Source organism: Copadichromis virginalis, linkage group LG3, assembly GCF_057382275.1.
Source record: "Copadichromis virginalis isolate Kocher_CV1m ecotype Utaka linkage group LG3, C_Virginalis_male_GT1.1, whole genome shotgun sequence".
Classification (NCBI taxonomy): domain Eukaryota; kingdom Metazoa; phylum Chordata; class Actinopteri; order Cichliformes; family Cichlidae; genus Copadichromis; species Copadichromis virginalis.
The window spans coordinates 12,905,320-12,925,419 of record NC_140620.1 but is presented as its reverse complement, the minus strand read 5'-3'; the positions used below and the strand labels follow the sequence as shown (position 1 = coordinate 12,925,419).

General features: G+C 41.1%; 2 protein-coding genes across 3 annotated transcripts; both read left to right on the top strand.

The window, feature by feature from the left end:
• The first annotated feature begins 393 nt into the window (after positions 1 to 393).
• Positions 394 to 12,684, top strand: LOC146712872 (Fc receptor-like B). 2 transcript variants are annotated; one of them, XM_085445037.1, is made up of 9 exons: positions 394 to 445; positions 892 to 927; positions 4,485 to 4,599; positions 5,980 to 6,128; positions 9,424 to 9,663; positions 10,111 to 10,377; positions 11,329 to 11,577; positions 11,688 to 11,822; positions 12,449 to 12,684. In XM_085445037.1, the coding sequence occupies exons 1-9, from the start codon at positions 421 to 423 to the stop codon at positions 12,550 to 12,552; spliced, it is 1,320 nt and encodes a 439-aa protein (XP_085301163.1). In that variant the 5' UTR covers positions 394 to 420; the 3' UTR covers positions 12,553 to 12,684. The 2 variants fall into 2 exon arrangements, with proteins under 2 accessions (XP_085301163.1, XP_085301154.1); XM_085445028.1 differs by lacking the exon at positions 12,449 to 12,684 and having other exon boundaries at positions 11,688 to 12,304.
• A 4,683-nt stretch (positions 12,685 to 17,367) lies between these two features.
• LOC146712871 (P2Y purinoceptor 14-like) lies at positions 17,368 to 18,646 on the top strand. Its single transcript, XM_085437134.1, has 3 exons — positions 17,368 to 17,472; positions 17,557 to 17,816; positions 18,013 to 18,646. The coding sequence occupies exons 1-3, from the start codon at positions 17,368 to 17,370 to the stop codon at positions 18,644 to 18,646; spliced, it is 999 nt and encodes a 332-aa protein (XP_085293260.1).
• Positions 18,647 to 20,100: the final 1,454 nt, after the last annotated feature.

Here is a 20,100-nt window from a genome sequence, read left to right as displayed (position 1 = left end):
CCCCCCCACCACCACCACCACCATCGTCACCACACACAGACACAGACACGGAACAAGTGTACAGTTTGTCCATGCAGTTGGCTTTTGCCTGTTTGTACTGTTCTGTGTCAAAACAAGCGCTGACCTTTCAAAAATGCAGAGAGAGGATGTGTGTTGTGTCTTATTTTCCTGTGTTCGCTCTGTTCACAAACACATTAAGATAGTATAATAGGAAAAAGCTCATCTATGACAAAAGATGCTTTGATTGGAATTAAAAAATGTTAATGAATACCAGAGGTATGCAAGGTAAAGGTTAAAATGTCTCATGTTCTTTTTGGTTTGCTAAAGTCCCCCCCCCCCCAACAGTATGTGGTTTTTTAACAGGATGTTGTCGCCACTTTTGCTACAAAACGGTCAGTGAAACTGCAGCGTGCAGACGCTATGAAGACAGTTTTGCTTCTGCTCTGTAAGTACTGAACAACAAACCCAAAACTTTTTCATCACAAACAGCATACTATATATACTATACTGTAGCTTAAGAACCACAGAGATGGTTTTGGATTTTTGCTACATGTATTTTGATCTCTTTGTTTACATGGCACACTGAGTTACGTAATTGTGATACTTGGTTATGTTTTATCCGATGTTGCTTAGCACTTTTTTTTATTTCTGTTTTTACGTTTATTTAAGTGTTTGTCTAATAGTATGTTTCGCACAAAGCACTGCAGCAATTTCCTGTTGTAAATCTGCTCAACATTTGGCAATGAACCCTTTTCTGATTCTGAAAGTTAAATAACGACTGAGCTTCACCCGTAACTTTGTGTCAAATATAAGTAACACAAATACATAGACTCAAATGTTTGGGAGTTTTCAGAAGCACTCACACACTGTGTGGTTTGACTTTCATTTCAGTGTTGAGCACCTGCCGGACGTCAGCCCACAGTCGTGGTAAGGTTCAGCCCTGTGTGTGTGTGTATGCTAGTGTGAATGTAATGTTAGTAAAAAAATGTGAGCATTTTATTCACCTATACTTTGGAAACACTAGGTTTATAGATGTGAACTCTTCATAGTAAAGTAATTATGGAGTGAATATGTTAAGAAGTTACTGGAAGCTTTTTTCTTTTTAAAAATCCCAAATCTGCTCTTCTGCTTCTTCCAACGGTCTCTGCTCGTCTACTCACGAGGCCAAAGAAACAGAGAAACAGCTGCATGAGTAATTTCTTCTTTAAAACAAAATCAATTTGGAATAATGGAAATGGGAAAATGTCCCAAAATGTTTCACCGATCACCAAACAAAACAAAAAAACGTCCCCTAACCGTATTGATGAAGCATCTTTTATCAAACTAAGCATTGTTATTGTAGCCTTAGCTTGAGCCGCACATTTGTTCCTTGGTAACCACATTCATTTCAGTACACATGGCCAGGTTTTCATCTGGTCTTTAAGTCTGACGTCATTAGTTGTGTCTGGGCCCAAACTCCGCTGCAGGTCCCAAAGTCAAATGATCACTGCAGCATTACTGAGAGTTGAAAAACTGTCTAAATTCTTTCATCTGTAATAAAATGATCAGCGTTCTGCTCCACCAGGTGTAACAATTAAGTTTAACATCCAGGCATCCATGAAAACAGAATTTATTACATTTAACAGAGTTAGAAGTTAGCAGAGACTTAGCGCGCTAGTTTCCATCTAAATATAATATAGCCTGTGCTGACTGAAAGATTTCTTAAACAAATTAAGACGTACAGCTCTGCTCTCACTTCCGACATAAATGAAAACAGGAAACTAAACAGCAGTGATGTTTGTAAGGTTACTGAAGTTGGACTAGCTGATTTATAATGATAGCTACACAGCTATGTTAGCATGAGATTAGCATAGTGAAGCTGGAGGATGAACACTAACTTTTTTCGTCAGTCAGTTTTTTTCGTTAGTCACTAATATACTGCTGCATGGGCTGGAGTTACATCGTAAGGGTTTAAAAACTGAGCTTTAAAATGAATAGTGGTCATAAAAACCAAGGGAGGCCGAGAGTCAGTGATCACTTTTTTTTTTTTTTAAGATTAAATAGAACAAGATACAAAGCATTAAAACATGTTAAAAACACAAAAACCTTACTAAATGCAGGGTAGTCTGGGCCCGGAAGCAGGATTCCTCACGGCATCACTTAAAGACTGGATAGATCTTTGGCGCAAAAATGCTATTGCATGCCTGTCAAACTCCAGAAATTTTTATAGATTCAACTAAAGAAATTGGAGCAAATTACAGCTTTTTGCAGCAGGTAACAAAGTGTCTACAGATACATTTTCAAGTTCTTTGTCAAGTTGTCCACCAGTGATCTGTAAGACAACATGTCACACAGCAGATAAATGTCCGATCAGAGCACAAGAACAAATAGCTGCCTTACTTTACTGTTTATTACTGCTGTGGGGCAACATAACACATGAGTTCTGTTAATCACATTTCTTCTGTGTGTGTGTGAAGTGAAGCACACCATCATCAGATCTCTCAGACTCATTATGGTAACGACAGCAATTGCAAAGCTCAGTTGTTCCCCTGTTTCACTAACTTGGTAACTCTCTGGGTTTTTGATTAATTCAGTGAGTGCATTTACTCACTTTGGCTAACATCTGGTCTCAAATAATAACCCCTCAGAAACAGCACTCAGCTGAAAAATCAAAATTTGAGCATTTTTATTCAGCAAATGTTCAGAAAGCCCAAAAGAACCACTTGCTTATTTTATTTAGGCCATTGCATGGGAAGGAAACAGGAAGTCAGTCGACTTAGGAGGCATGGCTCTCATTGGTGCAGGTTCAACAGAGAAAGGCACGTTTTCTTTAGGCCAAAGTTTGCATGAGTTTACATGACACCAGAGTTTGTAGTGGAGGAAGCTTTCTCAGCACGGGGTCGACTGTTCAACTACTGTTCATACGTAGGATGGTACGACAAAAGTTACCCACTTAGCCTCTTTTCTTACACAGAATATAAGGCTAAGAACATTTTTTTGTTTATTGTTGTTACTGCCATTTCTAGCTACTTTTTTTGTGCATCACCTCTGTGATGTAGTTGTGATCCACCCTTCATTTCTTTATACTTTGCTAGGAAAATAGAAATACCCTATAAGAGGAAAGAATTTGTCGAATTCTAAAATGCTTAAAATAAATCCTTTATTATTCTGAGCTGCATTAGATAGTCTTCAGGAACAGTTCTCCAGGCTCCTCGAAGGATCAAAAATCTTATTTGGATGTTGATGACTATGATTCATGGTGTTCCTGATGGCGTGTTTTTCTATCAAGGTGTACTTTTACTGCAGTGGCAGTGTTTGAGCTCATTTCCATGCAGAAAAATCAATCTGCTATCAATCAGATGCTTTTCAGATGGTATTTCATGATAGATGAAAAATCTGATGCTGCTCTTTGACAAGAACGTCAACACCACCAACTGAAGCCCCATAGCACAGATGGCTGTACTCACTATTGCACCTCTCTCCTGACCTCCATACATATTGATGATGATTTAAACCAACGTTTTATCATTTCACATGATCTGTTATGGCTAAAAGTTGTCACTTTCAGTGCAGTTCTTTTGTCAATACCTTTGCCTTTTCTCCCTCTTTCCCTTCTTTAAGAATGGCTTTTATTTTAGCTTCTTTAAGGGTACATGACTAGTTTTTTAGCTAATAGGTATTTGGTGCAAAAAATACTATTTCATGCTGTTCCAATTTTTATTGACTCAACTAAAGGAATTGGAGCAAATTATAGCTTTTAGCAGCAGGTAACAAAGTGTCTACAGATACATTTTTAAATTCTTTGTCAAGTTGTCGGGGTGGCTGTAGCTCAGGTGGCAGAGCAGATCAGCCACTACCCAGAAGGTCGGTAGTTTGATGCCAGGCTGCTCCAGTCTGCATGGCAAATATCTTTGGGCAAGATACTAACCCCATGTTGCTCTCCGATGCATCCATCGGAGTGTGAATGTGTTTGAATGTTAGATACTTAGCACTTAATCTTGGAAGAAGTGCTTGTGTGAATGGGTGTGATTGGGTGAATGAATTAGTTGTATAAAGCACTTTGTGTGCTCAGGCAGAGTAGAAAAGCGCCAGTCTATTTACCATTTGTCTATTATGTGGTGACACAATACTGGGTCATGTCTTAGGTGTTGGAAGGATTCATTACTTAGTGTTTACAACCAAACCAAACAAAAAACCCCCAAAACAAACATTTATCTGAAAATGGTTCGAGAAATGAGTGCCAAAGGAGCCAATATCCAAGTAAAGTCTTTGATAGACTTTCAGAAAGCCTGGAGAACTGCTGATCAAGACCTCTTTAAAAAAATTAAAAGAAAGTCTTTCTCCTTCAAAGCAAAATATTAAGAAGTGAAATGTGTCTTTGTGTCTAGACACTCAAAAAATGACTGATACTGAAAGGAAAAACCCTACTGTTCTTCTGTTACTGTAAACTGTAAAATTAAACTAAACTAAAACTGTTACTGTTACTGTTCTTCTGTCTCTCTCAGCTTCTTTGAAGGTCATTCCCAACTGGTCTCAGTTTTTTGAGTACGAGAAAATTACTCTCAGCTGTGACGAGATAACCTCTGGTGAATGGACGGTGTGGAGATACACTACAGAAGGGTCAGTTTACCTCTGAAATACCAAAATGCACACAGAACAAATCTGACAGGTTAAAGGAAGACCATTATTAATGTTTCACTCAACTAACAACAAATCCAATATACATTTAATTTCCAGACGCTATTAATCGCCCTTTAGGTGTGTTTCCTTATTTCAGATAATGTTAGTCTGGGTTGTGATTATCTGTTCATACATATTAAGAATCCATAAATCCATCCATATAATAAGAAATATAGTAAAATACAGTTTTATCACTATTCTTATAGTTGTATTCAAAGTTGAATTATCCTTAGGTGATGTTGCTTCTATTTGCATCTTGAGCTAATTATTGCTGCTTAACAAGTTGAAGCTATGAGGACAACCAAACTTTTGATTTTGACATTTTTAGAAACCTAGTCCTTGAGCAGGGAGTCTGTGTAGCACTTATAACTGCAGATAAACTAAAACTGTGGCACTTCCTGCTGATTTTGAACTTTTGGCCTACTACAGATCATATTGCACGTTTAGTATCAGTTACTACAGTGAACTAGTTTGGTAAAAGGAGAGCCATCTTCATGACAAAAAACAAGAACAAAAACACAGCATCTGACTTAAGACTTAATCTTTTTTACCACTTCACCCTGTTTGGAGAAGTATAGTGATAAAAGCATTAGTAGAGATTTAACTCTGTCCGGTAGCCAAAGCCTCTCTTTCATGGCTCATGTTAACCCTTCTTTGCCTTAAATTGTTTTCTGAAATTTGGGATGGAACCACCAACCTAATTAGTAAAGCTCCGGCTCTACCTGGTGTACCTTCAGCCACCCTGGAAAGCTCCGCCTTTTTAATACTTGGGTTTTAAAGGTCAAACTGGTTACTGGTTACCAACTGTTACAAATGTAACCATGAAAGTTGGTACTGTGTTATTCTTGGGCTGTCAGTCAATGCTGTCAACCTTCACGTATGGCTCATTTACCCTTTTGTTTCAGTATCTTTATTTTTCAGTGAGTAGGGTTGCTGTTTCACAGCAGTCGTATCACTTTCAGTGAAAGCAAAGAAAAAGCAGAAGAAAAGAAACAAATCAGCAAGAAAAATGAAGAACAAATTCAAAAGGTCTCGTGACAAACTACTGAAAAACTGATATTTAGTAAGTTGGAATAAGAGCAACAGAACCACTTTGTGAGTGATAAGGATACCAGGAGATATCTGGAAAATGCTATTATATCATGTCCTCGTCCTTGTTTGAGAATGTTCGAATAATTTAGAAACTGTTCAGTGTAACATGGAGAGTTAAATCCAGTCCATTACAGAAATAAATTGTTACTTAATTCATTAATCATTTTAGGAACTGAAATAAATAAATTTCACATGTGTAACTGATTAAAATGTATAATGTGTCCTCAGATTGAAACTGTCTGACTGCACCTCGGGTTGGGGTACTGAGTCTTCCTCTACCTGTGAAATGAAGACAGTCAAGCGTTCTAATTCAGGTGTTTACTGGTGCCAGTCCACACACGGTCACAGCAGTAATGCCATCAACATCGCTGTCAGTGGTAAGCGTCATCAAACTGCATCTCAGCATGACTGTAGGCAAAGCCACATAAATACTTCATCCTTCTGCTTCCTGTTTTAGGACAATACACATACTCAAGGCTTGTTGTGAAATTCAATGTGACTCTTATATGCGTGATTTAGATTTCCTCTCTTCATTGAACCTTTGCAACATGCACAAATAAATCAACACAACTGTAACACTGTTACTATACACGGCAGTGTTTTATAAAATGTGACTGTTTAATTTACCATTAGATTGTTAAAGCTCAAAAAACATATTCCCATCTAAGTGGGATCAAAACAGGGAGACACTATACACGCTAAAAACCATAATACAATAAATAAAAAGCATATGTAACTGTGGAGAGTGTTATACATAAGTCTATATAAAACAGTCTGGCTATACCTCTTGTTGCTCTCCACTTGTATTTAGGAGAGGCTGAGCAACACAAGCGTCTTCCTTTTTCTGTTTTCCTAACAAAACATGAACATGGAAACACCACAAAGGAGAAAGAAAAAAAGAACTAATAACATACAGTGCATTTGTTTCTTTGCACTGAACCAGTTGCTCAAGCATTTGACATTTTCAGACGACAGGGCAGCGCTTCTTCTGAACAACATGGCCAGAAAGTGAAAATAACCTCTCACATGGTATGGATGTGGCAAGTGCTGCCACGTACTTGCGTTTAAGGTACCATCTCAGTGCTTGAGCCACACACTTCTCAATACAGTCCTCCTCTTCATCAGATGAATACTGTGATGCAAGCGTGAGAGCTGATCTTTTCTTAGATGGCTCATATGGCTCAAGAGTTGGGAGTTCGCCTTGTAATCGGAAGGTTGCCGGTTCGAGCCCCGGCTTGGACAGTCTTGGTCATTGTGTCCTTGGGCAAGACACTTCACCCGTTGCCTACTGGTGGTGGTCAGAGGGCCCGGTGGCGCCAGTGTCCGGCAGCCTCGCCTCTGTCAGTGCGCCCCAGGGTGGCTGTGGCTACAATGTAGCTTGCCATCACCAGTGTGTGAATGTGTGCGTGAATGGGTGGATGACTGGATATGTAAAGCGCTTTGGGGTCCTTAGGGACTAGTAAAGCGCTATATAAATACAGGCCATTTACCATTTACCATATGTTGCTGGTTGTTCAGGCTATGCAGGCCTCTCCCTCTCCCTCAGCAATGCACTGATCAAGCGCCACACCTCAGCCCTGTCAGGTCTGCTAAGAAACCTAGGATCCAGTGCTGTCGCAACCCTGAGCCACATGACGCCAGTTTCTTCCTTGTGCTTCTCCATTTTTGCTTTGAAGGTCTCCTTGAACTTAACCATGTAAGCTGGGTCATCCTCAGAGACCTCCATCACTCGCGACAGGTGACACATCGCTGGCAGCACCACTGAACCAGGAAACAAACTTCTCCCCTCCCAAAAGTTCAGATATATACCTGCAGTTTTAGAGAAACACACTTCATTAAGAATTTGTTACATTCATTTGTATAAGGTTAAAAAGGCCTTTGACCTTTCTGCATTTTGCCAATGCAAGGTTAAATTGACTGTTCCGTGTGATGGCTCGATGAAGGCTGTGTGCGACGCAAGGCATGTGCTCAAATGGCAGCTGCCTGGCCGCTAACCATGTTGTGTGCACTGTCACTGGTCAGCGTGCTGACTTTATGTTCAATTCCCCACTGTCTAGCTAAATGCTTAAAGTGCACGCCGCACGTGTCAGCGAAGTGCCTCTCCTCCGTCTTCATAACAGTCAAAGCATGTGAGTGAAGTTCCCTCTGTGGTGAAAAAATAATGTGCTGTTATTCCAGGGTATATGGTAAATGGTCTGTATTTGTATAGCACTTTTCTAGTCCCTAAGGACCCCAAAGCACTTTACACAACCAGTCATCCACACATTCACACACTGGTGATGGCAAGCAGCCACAGCCACCCTGGGGCGCACTGACAGAGGCGAGGCTGCTGGACACTGGCGCCACCGGGCCCTCTGACCACCACCAGGAGGCAACGGGTGAAGTGTCTTGCCCAAGGACACAACGACCGAGACTGTCCAAGCCGGGGCTTGAACTGGCAACCTTCCGATTACAAGGCGAACTCCCAACTCTTGAGTCACGATCGCGGTATGATTACTTGGAGAAGTCCAATAGTCTCCAGTGAGTGCAACCGTGTTGGTCTGCCCCAAAGCCTCCTCGACTTTGGTTTTCTCATCTTCATACAAGTTGTGTATCTTGGTTACAGTGGTGGCTCTCGAAGGCAATTCATACGTGCAGTCGCAAATTATTTCAAGTAGCCCCTCATCCTCCACAATGATAATTGGCCTCCATGCTGTAGCCACCCATTTTGCTATGGCTGTTGAAAATTTGTTGGTTGTAGAATTGTCCAGACGTCTCCTTTGAAAACTATCCAGCGTGGTCTGCCTTTGGCGAGAGGGAGGAGGTCTCTCTGTGTTAGCTATGTGCTTGGTTAGCAAGTGGTATTTGAGACTGGATGTACTACGGTGATAACTCAGTTCACATCGACAGTAAATTCAAATTCAATTTACTTTGTTATTGTCAAGAAAACCATCTGGCATTGAATGGCAAAATTGAACTTGCTGTTCAAAAGACCTTTTCCTTTATCTATTTCTGCTCAAATCTACAACTGCTGCGTTGCTTCCTGATTTCTGAAAAAAGGGGGCGGGCCAAAGATCACAGGCCGTTAATTCTGTGTCAAAAAAATAAATAAAGGTGTTTAAATGTTTTTGCATTTATGCATTATTATCACATCAACATTGACATTTGTGTGTTCCCCTCTTGCACCTGCGGGCGATCTAACCTTCAAGCTCAGGTCCTCTACCAGAGGCCTGGGAGCTTGAGGGTCCTGTGTTGTGTTATGGCGTTCCATGTATGCCCTGCCTGCTAGCATCTTGCACCCTGCTGTAATGTGCTGGATTGTCTCAGGGGCATCATAGGAATATATAAATTTATTATATACTCAAAGAAAAAGCCCAGGAGGAGGAGTGGCAGCAATCTTTCACTCCAGCTAATTAAGGAATTAAGGCCCAAATTTTTAATTCATTTTTTTGAAAGCCGGTCAATAATAATAATAATAATAATCATCATCATCATCATCATCATCATCATCATCATCATCATCATCAACTGTCTCTGAACGTCTCCAAGAAAATAGGTTACTATTTTCTTGGAGACGTTCAGAGACAGTTGATTTTCTTACCACCATTGTTCTAGGTCAGTCACTGCTTCCCTCTAGGCTGTCTCATCACCTGAAGTCAAGCAACAACATTTTTTGCCTTTCTGTTGGTTTAGAGAACCCAGTCATCCTGCAGATTCCTGCTGCCCCTGTGGTGGAGGGAGATAACATCACTCTGCTCTGTAGAACAAAGAATCCCTCCAACAAATCAGCTGATTTCTTTAAAGATGGTATCTTCATCAAAAAGGAAAATACACGTCGCACGACCATCTACCAAGCATCAAAGGCTCATCAAGGTTCCTACAAATGCAGCATTGGTGGTCGTGATTCACCATCCAGCTGGCTGCTGATACAAGGTAAAGAACGAAGAATCAAGTCAACCGTAGATCTAAACATTTTAGAGGTGTCTAACAGATGGAAAAACAAAACAACACAATTGGTGGTTTGTACAAACTCTTATTATAATCTCGAGCTACCAGAAACCTCCTTACATTTTAAAATCAAGCGACTGAATAAGAGCAGCTGAAGCCTCAGTTACTCAGGACTGGAGAACATCTGATAACCATCAGTCACCAGGGAAAAATATGCTGGGTGAGGTCACTCACTCAAAAAACCTGTGATCCCTTTGGCTGCTGGAGTATTATTTGTGTGCTTTTCATTTCAGATTAGTTTAGTTTTTGTCCAAGAAAAAAAAGTGAAAAGCAATCAAAGGGTCATCTTAAGGTTGTGCAGTTTTTTACTATCTTGAATGCAGCTGAACAAATTTTTAAACACACTGATGTAAAGTCTGCTTCTGTCCCCAGATGATGCTGACCCCCCAACTCTCACACCGTCTCCCAACACAGCTCAGCTGTTTGAGTATAAGAACCTGAACCTGAACTGTGGTGTTCAAGGATGGACAGTAAAGAGGTTCACAACATTTGCTGAAGACCTGTCCAGTTGTCAAGCATGGGGGCAAGTCGTTTCCCATGGCTGCGTCCTCCCTACGACCAAGCAGCCTGACAGCGCGGTTTATTGGTGCGAGTCTGCTACACAGCAGCGGAGCAACTCAGTCAACATCACTGTTCATGGTATGTTCAGTAAAAAAACCCTTTAGAAACAGAAACTCTTCAAATTTTCTAAGAATGAGGGACGACTAAAAGTAAACATAATTGTCCCAACAACTGAAAGTTGTAAAAGAACCAAGAGACAGATGCAGATACAATTGAAGGGTGTATGTGTGTGGGAGGGGGGCATGAAACCTTGAGAAACTAACCTTTTTCTGAACCAGCTGAAGGGAAATCATTGTGAATGTCTTGTAACCATTGTGTGGCAGGCAGGAAGTGTAACCCAAAGCAGTACTCGTAGCTTTTATTAGCTGTATTCTACTGAGGAATTAAAACCACTGACTGTCAGGATTATAGGACCCAAACGCAGGACTCTGTACGATGAATACAGCACTTTTATTTACAGTGCAGCAAATAGTCATGACCCGATAAATCCCATGCGTGATCCTGATGAGTGTGCGTCCCCGATTCCCATGCTGTGTCTTCTCCTAGTGTCCGTGGTCCTAGTTTCCGCTCCCTGCGTGTCTACGTGCAACATGCTTGCTTGTCCTCTCATTTACACAAATCTCCTGGAAAATCACAGAGGAAGCCATGAGTAACTTCTACACTCGCAGCAACCTCAAACTTTCTAGCGTACGGTTTTGCTGGGAAACTGATGGGAAATTTCACAAAGATCCAGCATTGACGGGAGCTCTGTTAAGAAGCTCCCGAGATGAGGTTAATCATCTGCAGATGTGTGTGATTACGCCCCCAGGTAGGGGAAAGGCTAGGTTTTCCAGGAAAACCAGGACACACACACACAGGTAACGAGGGAAAGGGAAGCAGGTGGATGACGGCTGACACTTGCACGGTCGGACCTTAGACCCTACTTCTGTTGGGATTTACACTCCTGGGAAAGTTTGCAACTCTCTTGAATGTTGTTTACTTGTGAGTTATCTTCCTTACTGAAGAATGATGGACTTTATCTCCGAGCAGGTCGAGATACTCCAGTAATCCTGCAGAGTCCCGTCCTCCCCATGATGAAGGGAGATAATGTTACTCTGCTCTGTGAAACAAAGAACACTCAGTCCATCCTCCCAGCAACTTTCTACAAAGATAACTCTATTGTTGGTACTGAGCCTAGAGGTCACATGATCATCTATAATGTCACCAAGTCTCATGAAGGCATCTACAAGTGTAACATGAGTGTGGGAGAGTCTCCATCCAGCTGGCTGTTCATTATAGGTAAAACAGGATGACTGAAAGCTTTGAAAGTCCAAAGAATCAAGTGACTGTCATCTTTTTTAAATTTATTTTCTTTATTTACTGAACCAGCTGTGCTTGTTTGTTTCTAGATCCTGATGCTCCCGCCTCACATTCAGATTCAGACAAAAACCTGTCTTCTCTGGGAATGCTGCGCCACATCTTGGTGTACTTTCCATATATAATCTCTACATTCCTCATGGTCTCTATATATCGTGGGTCTACAGGTAACATTATTATGTTCAAATATCACCCATCCATCCATTTAGTTAAATCCTGTGTTTATCCCTTCCTGTTTCCATTATCATCTATGTTTTGTCCTTTGTCCATCTGCTGCCCAGCTGTGCTCCCAGGTGTTTCCACTCGTTCCTAATCACCTCCAGTGTATTTATAGTCTGTGTCTGCTGCTGTTCTTTGTCGCGTCCTCCCTCATTATGCGTGTAGTCTCTGTCTAGTTTGTTTTATTTGCTATTACAAATAAACGCTATGATTTATAGTCATCCTCTGTCTCTGGAAGTAGTGCATTCTGGATCCACTGGCTAGCAAACTGTGGTTTGTGACCAAGGTTGGATTCTTCTGCCTGATTTCTGGTGGTGTAGAAGTAGACAGTCTCCATAGGGATGAGGTTTTGGGGGGATGGCAGGAATAGAGAAGCTGCAGAGAGGCAGATAACACTGCAAGGAAAACAAGAAGTGTGCATATATCAAGGGCCATTAGGTTCAAAATGAGAATTGAATCTAAAAGAATTACTTTTGATATGTTCTCTTTGTTAAACAATCAGTGAGATGTGGGCTGTCAGTTTTTGGTCATTTGCATTGTTTCACACAATTAATGCCCACTATACACTTAACAGGAAGAAGCTCACATCAAAGAACAATGTCTCCACCCACTGAGGAAGATGAAGACCATCCGTATGATGATGCTATGGCTGATGTCACCACTGAGCATAGTTTCTAATAAAATCTTTGTCATCTTGTTTCCTAAACATTTTGCACTTTTCAGAACAAAATACTTGTTTCATGTAAATGTTTTTCTGGTTTACATTTTGTTTTCAACGTTTTTTTTTATATAAATAAAGATTAAAAGCTATTTTTACAGCTGACTGGTATTCTTTAAAAGCATTGTCCTGACAGCGGGAATTATCAGTGTTAGAGATAAACTTCTATTTTTATTTGTTTGAATGTGCCCTGATTGGAACATTTAAATGTCACCTTAGGCCTCTGTTGTGTTAGACTGGGGATGAAGATTCACAGTGAGCAGAACTACTCTTGGTGATGTGCTGCCACCTGCTGTCTGCTTTCTGTCAGTGCTCAGGCTGTCCATCCCTGAGACTGTGGAGCTACAGCAGGGAACTAAAGCCAAGTGATTAAAGCCCAGAAAATTTACTAAACCAGTTTTATTCAACTTAACACCTGAAAGAAACCTTAAAGTGACAGCTAAAGAAAACCAAATATTTCTGCACTTTTTTTCTGATGCTGACAAATGTTAAGTGCTGTTTAAATGATTCAGTGTTAGAATTTTAAATCTAAAACAGCCAAACATTGCTGCCTATTTCAGCTGTCAGAGGTTGCGAAGCGGGGTACACCCTGTGACAGGTCCTCAGTTTGTCACAGAGCAAACACAGAACTATTAATGTTTATTTACAAGATCAATTTAAAATCAACTTGAATTGGAATATTTCTAACATTTTGAGTTATTTTCCAGTGTTAGAAAATCAGCACTGCTCAGTGTTAGCCATTGTTAATCTTCAAAACTGACTAGATTACTTTTAAACATATAACACTGTCAAAAGTGTTAATTTAACACTCAACAGTGTTGTATTTAACACTCAGAGGTGTGGACCCATATAGAGACTCTCTAGTGTTAATTTAACACTGGAGATTTTGCTGTGTGGCACTGTAACCTGATTGGCTACAGTAAGAACATAAACTCATGCTATCTGTTTGGGCGTATGTTTGTGTTGACTTGAGCCTCATATTGATCTCCAATCTCAGTAAAAACCTGTGTTGTTTATGAAGGCCTGGGTTGTAAGGCAGTGGTCTCACTGGTCTCAACTGAATATGAAAGGCAGAAGAGGCCAGCTTTGCCAGCAACACCCTGTAGGAGGTGCTCTAGTAGAAGAACTCCAGGAAAATGAAAAAACAACTGAAGGATGATGATGCAGCTGGTGTTGGTGGTTTTGATAAACAGAGTAACAAGTGCACTTAAAATTAAAGTTAATGTCAAAGTGCAATTAAAAACAGCAATATTTTAAAACAAAAACAAGCCAAAAGGACTGAAGTCCAGCACAGACAGGTCAGAAATCATCTGTCTTGTTGGTGCTTTTGGCAGATTTCAGCCTGTAAATATTGCCAAATATCAATGATGTGACTAAATACGAGATCATCTAAGTAAAGAAATGCACACACATGAAGTATGTAATAAACACACATCTTCAAGACACGTTACTGTCTCTGTTTATAGCAGTGAAGACAAACAGGAAATAAGTCAAAGCGCTGGTTAGCAGTTTGGTTACTGTGTTTTTCCTCATCAACGGCGATACTGTTAAACTGAGAGGACGTATAGGCACAAGCAGCTTTTCCTGCTCACCGAAAACTGGAAAAACACAGGTGAGTCCTGCCGGTTCCTCATCCTCAAATCATCTGTATTTCTACTGATTTCATACTTAACTTAAAAGATGACTTTTAGTAGCTCCTGCCACAGGAAAGAGAAGCACTTCACACAGCTACCTCAGGACCACAGCCTCCTTCTGCCAGTGTTCAAGATTCAGTATATATAAGATAAGATAAGATAAGATAAGATAAGATAAGATAAGATAAGATAAGATAAGACTTTATTGATCCCAGAATCGTCTCGTATTCATAGAAAATATTACGTGTTTCGTCTTGAGGTGAAAAGAAATGCAGTTTGTCCCGGACTTCAGCTACAATGAAAAAGACACACAGCTGGAGTTATTCTGTGTATTTGCTGCACAGCTGCCTCTTCTTCTCTCATCCTCTCACCCTTCCTCTCCTGTTTCTACTTCAATCATGAAACTGATCAATGATCAGCTGATCGGCTCTCTTGTTTGTTTATCGCCCACTTTGCGTCAGAAAGAAGAAACCAGCAGATGTAGCGCTAAACAGCAGCACGTTTAAGCTTGATCAGCTGTTGTTAGAATTTATTTAATATTAATTTCTAGTATCAGCTGATGTTTGCTGGAGCCACAATTGTTAGATTTATATGGTTGATTGTCATTTATGCTTAGAAATATTTACTCATATATGCTTAGAGTTTTATAATCAATTGCATATTGATAGAGGTTTGATCCTTAGCAGTCTGTAAAGACTCTGTGTGCCTTCCAGAGTGTTCATACAGTGGGGCAAAAAAGTATTTAGTCAGCCACCGATTGTGCAAGTTCCCCCACTTAAAATGATGACAGAGGTCAGTAATTTGCACCAGAGGTACACTTCAACTGTGAGAGACAGAATGTGAAAGAAAAATCCATGAATTCACATGGTAGGATTTGTAAAGAATTTATTCGTAAATTAGGGTGGAAAATAAGTATTTGGTCACCTCAAACATGGAAAATCTCTGGCTTTCACAGACCTGTAACGTCTTCTGTAAGACGCTTTTCTGTCCCCCACTCGTTACCTGTATGAATGGCACCTGTTTGAACTCATCATCTGTATAAAAGACACCTGTCCACAGCCTCAAACAGTCAGACTCCAAACTCCGCCATGGCCAAGACCAAAGAGCTTTCGAAGGACACCAGGAAAAGTATTGTAGACCTGCACCAGACTGGGAAGAGTGAATCTACAATAGGCAAGCAGCTTGGTGTGAAAAAATCAACTGTGGGAGCAATCATCAGAAAATGGAAGACATACAAGACCACTGATAATCTCCCTCGATCTGGGGCTCCACGCAAGATCTCATCCCGTGGGGTCAAAATGATCATGAGAACGGTGAGCAAAGATCCCAGAACCACACGGGGGGACCTGGTGAATGACCTGCAGAGAGCTGGGACCAAAGTAACAAAGGTCACCATCAGTAACACACTACAACAGCAGGGAATCAAATCCTGCAGTGCCAGACGTGTTCCGCTGCTGAAGCCAGTGCACGTCCAGGCCCGTCTGAAGTTTGCCAGAGAGCACATGGATGATACAGCAGAGGATTGGGAGAATGTCATGTGGTCAGATGAAACCAAAGTAGAACTTTTTGGTATAAACTCAACTCGTCGTGTTTGGAGGAAGAAGAATACTGAGTTGCATCCCAAGAACACCATACCTACTGTGAAGCATGGGGGTGGAAACATCATGCTATGGGGCTGTTTTTCTGCCAAGGGGACAGGACGACTGATCCGTGTTAAGGACAGAATGAATGGGGCCATGTATCGTGAGATTTTGAGCCAAAACCTCCTTCCATCAGTGAGAACTTTGAAGATGAAACGAGGCTGGGTGGGTCTTCCAACATGACAATGATCCAAAACACACCGCCCGGGCAACAAAGGAGTGGCTCCGTAAGAAGCATTTGAAAGTCCTGGAGTGGCCTAGCCAGTCTCCAGACCTCAACCCCATAGAAAATCTGTGGCGGGAGTTGAAAGTCCGTGTTGCTCGGCGACAGCCCCAAAACATCACTGCTCTCGAGAAGATCTGCATGGAGGAATGGGCCAAAATACCAGCTACTGTGTGTGCAAACCTGGTAAAGACCTATAGTAAACGTTTGACCTCTGTTATTGCCAACAAAGGTTATGTTACAAAGTATTGAGTTGTATTTTTGTTATTGACCAAATACTTATTTTCCACCCTGATTTACGAATAAATTCTTTACAAATCCTACCATGTGGATTCATGGATTTTTTTTTTTCACATTCTGTCTCTCACAGTTGAAGTGTACCTCTGGTGCAAATTACTGACCTCTGTCATCATTTTAGGTGGGGGGACTTGCACAATCGGTGGCTGACTAAATACTGGACGCTAACTGCTGACAGTTCAATGTCTTTGGTACAGCGCTGTTCCTTCACAGTGATGTGCCCAGGTTACACCATCGCTCACTGATGTACATTGGCAGTCCCCCACCTCTCCTCTTACCACTCTCCATTGCATTCCTCTAACCAGTTGAAAGCCATCCAGAGTTATGACATAGTCCGGTGTGTGGTCCGTGAGCCATGTCTCAGGGATCAGTAGGAGGCTGCTCTGCTGGTACTCCCACTACAGTCTGGTTAGCGCAATTAGCTCTTCCATCTTGTTGGGTAAAGATCTTACATTACCCATGAGAATGGATTGAATGCTTGGTTTGTACCGTCTCCTTCTTTCCCGTTACTTCACTCCAGCCCTGCATCCCCTCCTCCGACGCCGTAATTTCTTCGCAATCTTGGGTTGCTCCTCCGGGAGCACCTGTTGCCCAGTATCTGCTCCCTACTGTAAACAATGGGGTGGCTTAGAGGTTCTCCAGAAGTGGTGGTGAAAAGTCCCAAAAAGAGTAGAAGGCATGCTACTACTCTCATGAAAATTTGTGGGTCAATGTCCAGTTGCACTTCAAATAAAACACGACCAAGAGTGTCGGGGAGAAAAGTGTAAAACACAAGAAAAAAAATCAATCAAGTTATGGTAATGTGATAGTATAAGTGACTGCTTTAATCTACATGTGCCGTCATTTTTGTATCAAGTGAAAGCTTTCTGAGGATTAAATACAATAATCATCCTCAAACACATAAATTAACTTTGATCAGATGAAAGAAGGTTGGTCTTGAAGAACCTCTGTGATTTGTATTTATTTTTCAGCCACAGAAGCATGATTGACTCAACAAATATGACTTCACCTCTCAACCACACGCATGATCTTTTTATCCCATCAGTCAACCCTTTCTTTATGCTGGTCTACAGTCTGCTGTTTCTGGTACGGTTAAAATTTTCAGATTGCGCCCTGTTAGAACCTGAATGTTTGAAAGTCCTGTCCTCTTCATCCTCTGTGTCTCTTCAGGTGGGTTTACTCCTCAATGGCTTCATCCTAAAGTTTTACTTTCACCAAGTTCGGCAGCAGGCCTCAAACAGCTTGATGGTCTACCTGAAGCACCTGACAGCTGCTGACTTCCTGCTCTGCCTCTCTCTGCCATTGCGGATAATCCACTATGCCAGCAGCTCTGGCATTGTTTACATACTCCACTGCAGCATTGGAGCTACTTCCCTGTACCTCAACATGTACGCCAGCATCCTGTTCATGGGGTACATCGCTGTTAACAGGTAAGGAACCTTTACTGAGTATCATTTGCAGTTCACGAGAATGTTAAAACCAGATTATTGGGTTATTTACAAACTCTTCAGTCCTAGCAACAACACGAATATTTATTTTCACCGTATAGTGACTTCTGCATATTTGGCACCACTGTGACTTTTTTTGGTGAAGTTTGTTTTACCACATTTTCTCTTCTCTCTGCAGATATCTGAAGATCGTCCATCCTTCAGGAACTCACATCCTGCAGACAGTACGAACTGCCCACGTCGTCTCCACGGTCACCTGGGTTTTTCTTCTGGCTCAAACAATCGCCTACAACATTATGTTCTTCATCACTCACAATCCTCTGGCCTCTGACCGCTGCTACTGTGGGCCCCTCTTCAGTACGTCATTCAGCGTCCTTCATAAAACATTTCAAATCAGCTGCACCATCATCTTCCTCTTGGTCTTCATATCCCTGGTCTTCTTCTACTACAGCACCTCCCGCAAGGTGTTGCAGGCACAGCAGAGGCAGCTGGCCTCCTCTAGCTCTGAGAAGCTGGTGAAATCTTGCAGAAACATGTTGGTGCTGGTCAGCATCTTCTGTGTTTGTTTTGTGCCCTATCACCTGGTTCGTGTTCCCTATAGTTTTTTCTGGAATAACTCTGTGGGTGGGGTGTTATACTACCTGAAGGAGGCTGCCACCATGGTGTCAGTTTTTAATGTCTGTCTGGACCCTCTTGTTTACTTTTTCATCTGTAAGACTTTTCGGGCTCAGGTGAGAAAGATGTCCAGGAGAGTCAACGATCCAACAAAGAGAAGGGGAGAAAGCATCAAGAGCAACAAGGCAAACCAGTGAGCTGTAAAGTAAAGAGTTTCTGCTGAGTTCAGAGGTCAATATGAGGCTCAACTCAGCAATTCATTTGGAGGCGATGACATCATGTTATTTAAAAAAAATATATTTTCAATAAATTTGAAACAATTTAAAGGAAACCTTTTCCATCCTACCATCAACAGCTATTTTGTTTGTAATATTTTAGAGGTGGAAGGAAAAAAATGAATCAATCTTGAATGAGGCTGTAACATGTGTTGTGGAGAATTTAACAATAACCTGCAACACACCCAGTGAGCTTGATTTGAAGTGGGTTTAATAAACACATTGCAATGTGGAGAAAGCCCTTACATCTTATAAACAGAGACACAGACAGAGAACATTCCACAACTCATATGTTGGCCTCTCACGGGGGGGCTATACCTCCTCCCTCACAGAGAGAATTATGACCTTGTTTTCTGCTTGGCCGCCACCTAAGGATTTACATCCCTGATAAGCAGGAGTCCCACTATCTGTTTAACCTCTCCCATTACAATGGCCTCACTGTGTTTACATTCCACATGCATGCAAACTAGCTACAGGAGTGCTCTTACTATAGTAAAGTGAGAAAGTGATATTACTATAACTAATGTGATATGATTCAATATGTGATTAATACATGAGAAAAGAAATCTTCCACCACACATGACAAAACGTGAACCACTCCGGACACTCTCTGGATGCGCCGTGAGAACTGAACCTCTCTCCTGCATGCGTGGCTTAGTTTTTAACCTTTCATCTTTCATTTGCTTTTCCAAAATGTAGTCAAAATTGATAAATGATCACCTTGTTGTTCTTTACTGTTTGTATGAGAGTAAAATGAGCGTTGTTCTTTGTGACCTGGATTATGTCGTTAATCTGTGTCACACAGACTGACATTAACTCTGTGGTCATAGCGTCCTGTTTCTGATGCGACTACAGGTTCTCAAGTTTTACTGCAGGGCGGTTACCTTTAACACACACACACACACACACACACACACACACACACACACACACACACACACACACACACACACACACACACACACAGTAAATCTTAAACTATGAGGAGTTTAATGGAAATGTGACAGTATTTAAGTTGCGAGATTCAAGTTTCATGAATCATCCTGACATGTTGACCAGTTCTTATATTCATCTTGTTGCTTCAGCATGTTTTGAAGCATCACCTTGTAAACTCTCTGGTTTACATGGTTTCACAGCAGCAGTCTACATGAAGAGAAGAAAGATATATGAGTTATATCAAAATATGAGCTATTCATCAGCACTTGTAGCTATTGCAACAATAATATAATGTTTGCAGCTGTATATGACTAATTATCGGTCACATTTTCTTTAGATATTGTAAAAAATAATCTAAAGGTTTTTAAATTGTGTGTAAAGATTTTTTTATTTATGTGTACATTAACAACGTGACATGTGAAACTGAGACACTGATATAA

Bases quoted from the DNA above. Each gene is read 5' to 3' on its own strand.
- LOC146712872 (XM_085445028.1), top strand. From the start codon at position 421: ATGAAGACAGTTTTGCTTCTGCTCT. The intron at 928-4,484 runs GTAAGGTTCAGC...TGTCTCTCTCAG, and splicing joins GACGTCAGCCCACAGTCGTG to CTTCTTTGAAGGTCATTCCC. The intron at 10,378-11,328 runs GTATGTTCAGTA...ATCTCCGAGCAG, and splicing joins AGTCAACATCACTGTTCATG to GTCGAGATACTCCAGTAATC.
- LOC146712871 (XM_085437134.1), top strand. From the start codon at position 17,368: ATGATTGACTCAACAAATATGACTTCACCTCTCAACCACACGCATGAT. The intron at 17,473-17,556 runs GTACGGTTAAAA...GTGTCTCTTCAG, and splicing joins TCTACAGTCTGCTGTTTCTG to GTGGGTTTACTCCTCAATGG. The intron at 17,817-18,012 runs GTAAGGAACCTT...TTCTCTCTGCAG, and splicing joins GGGTACATCGCTGTTAACAG to ATATCTGAAGATCGTCCATC.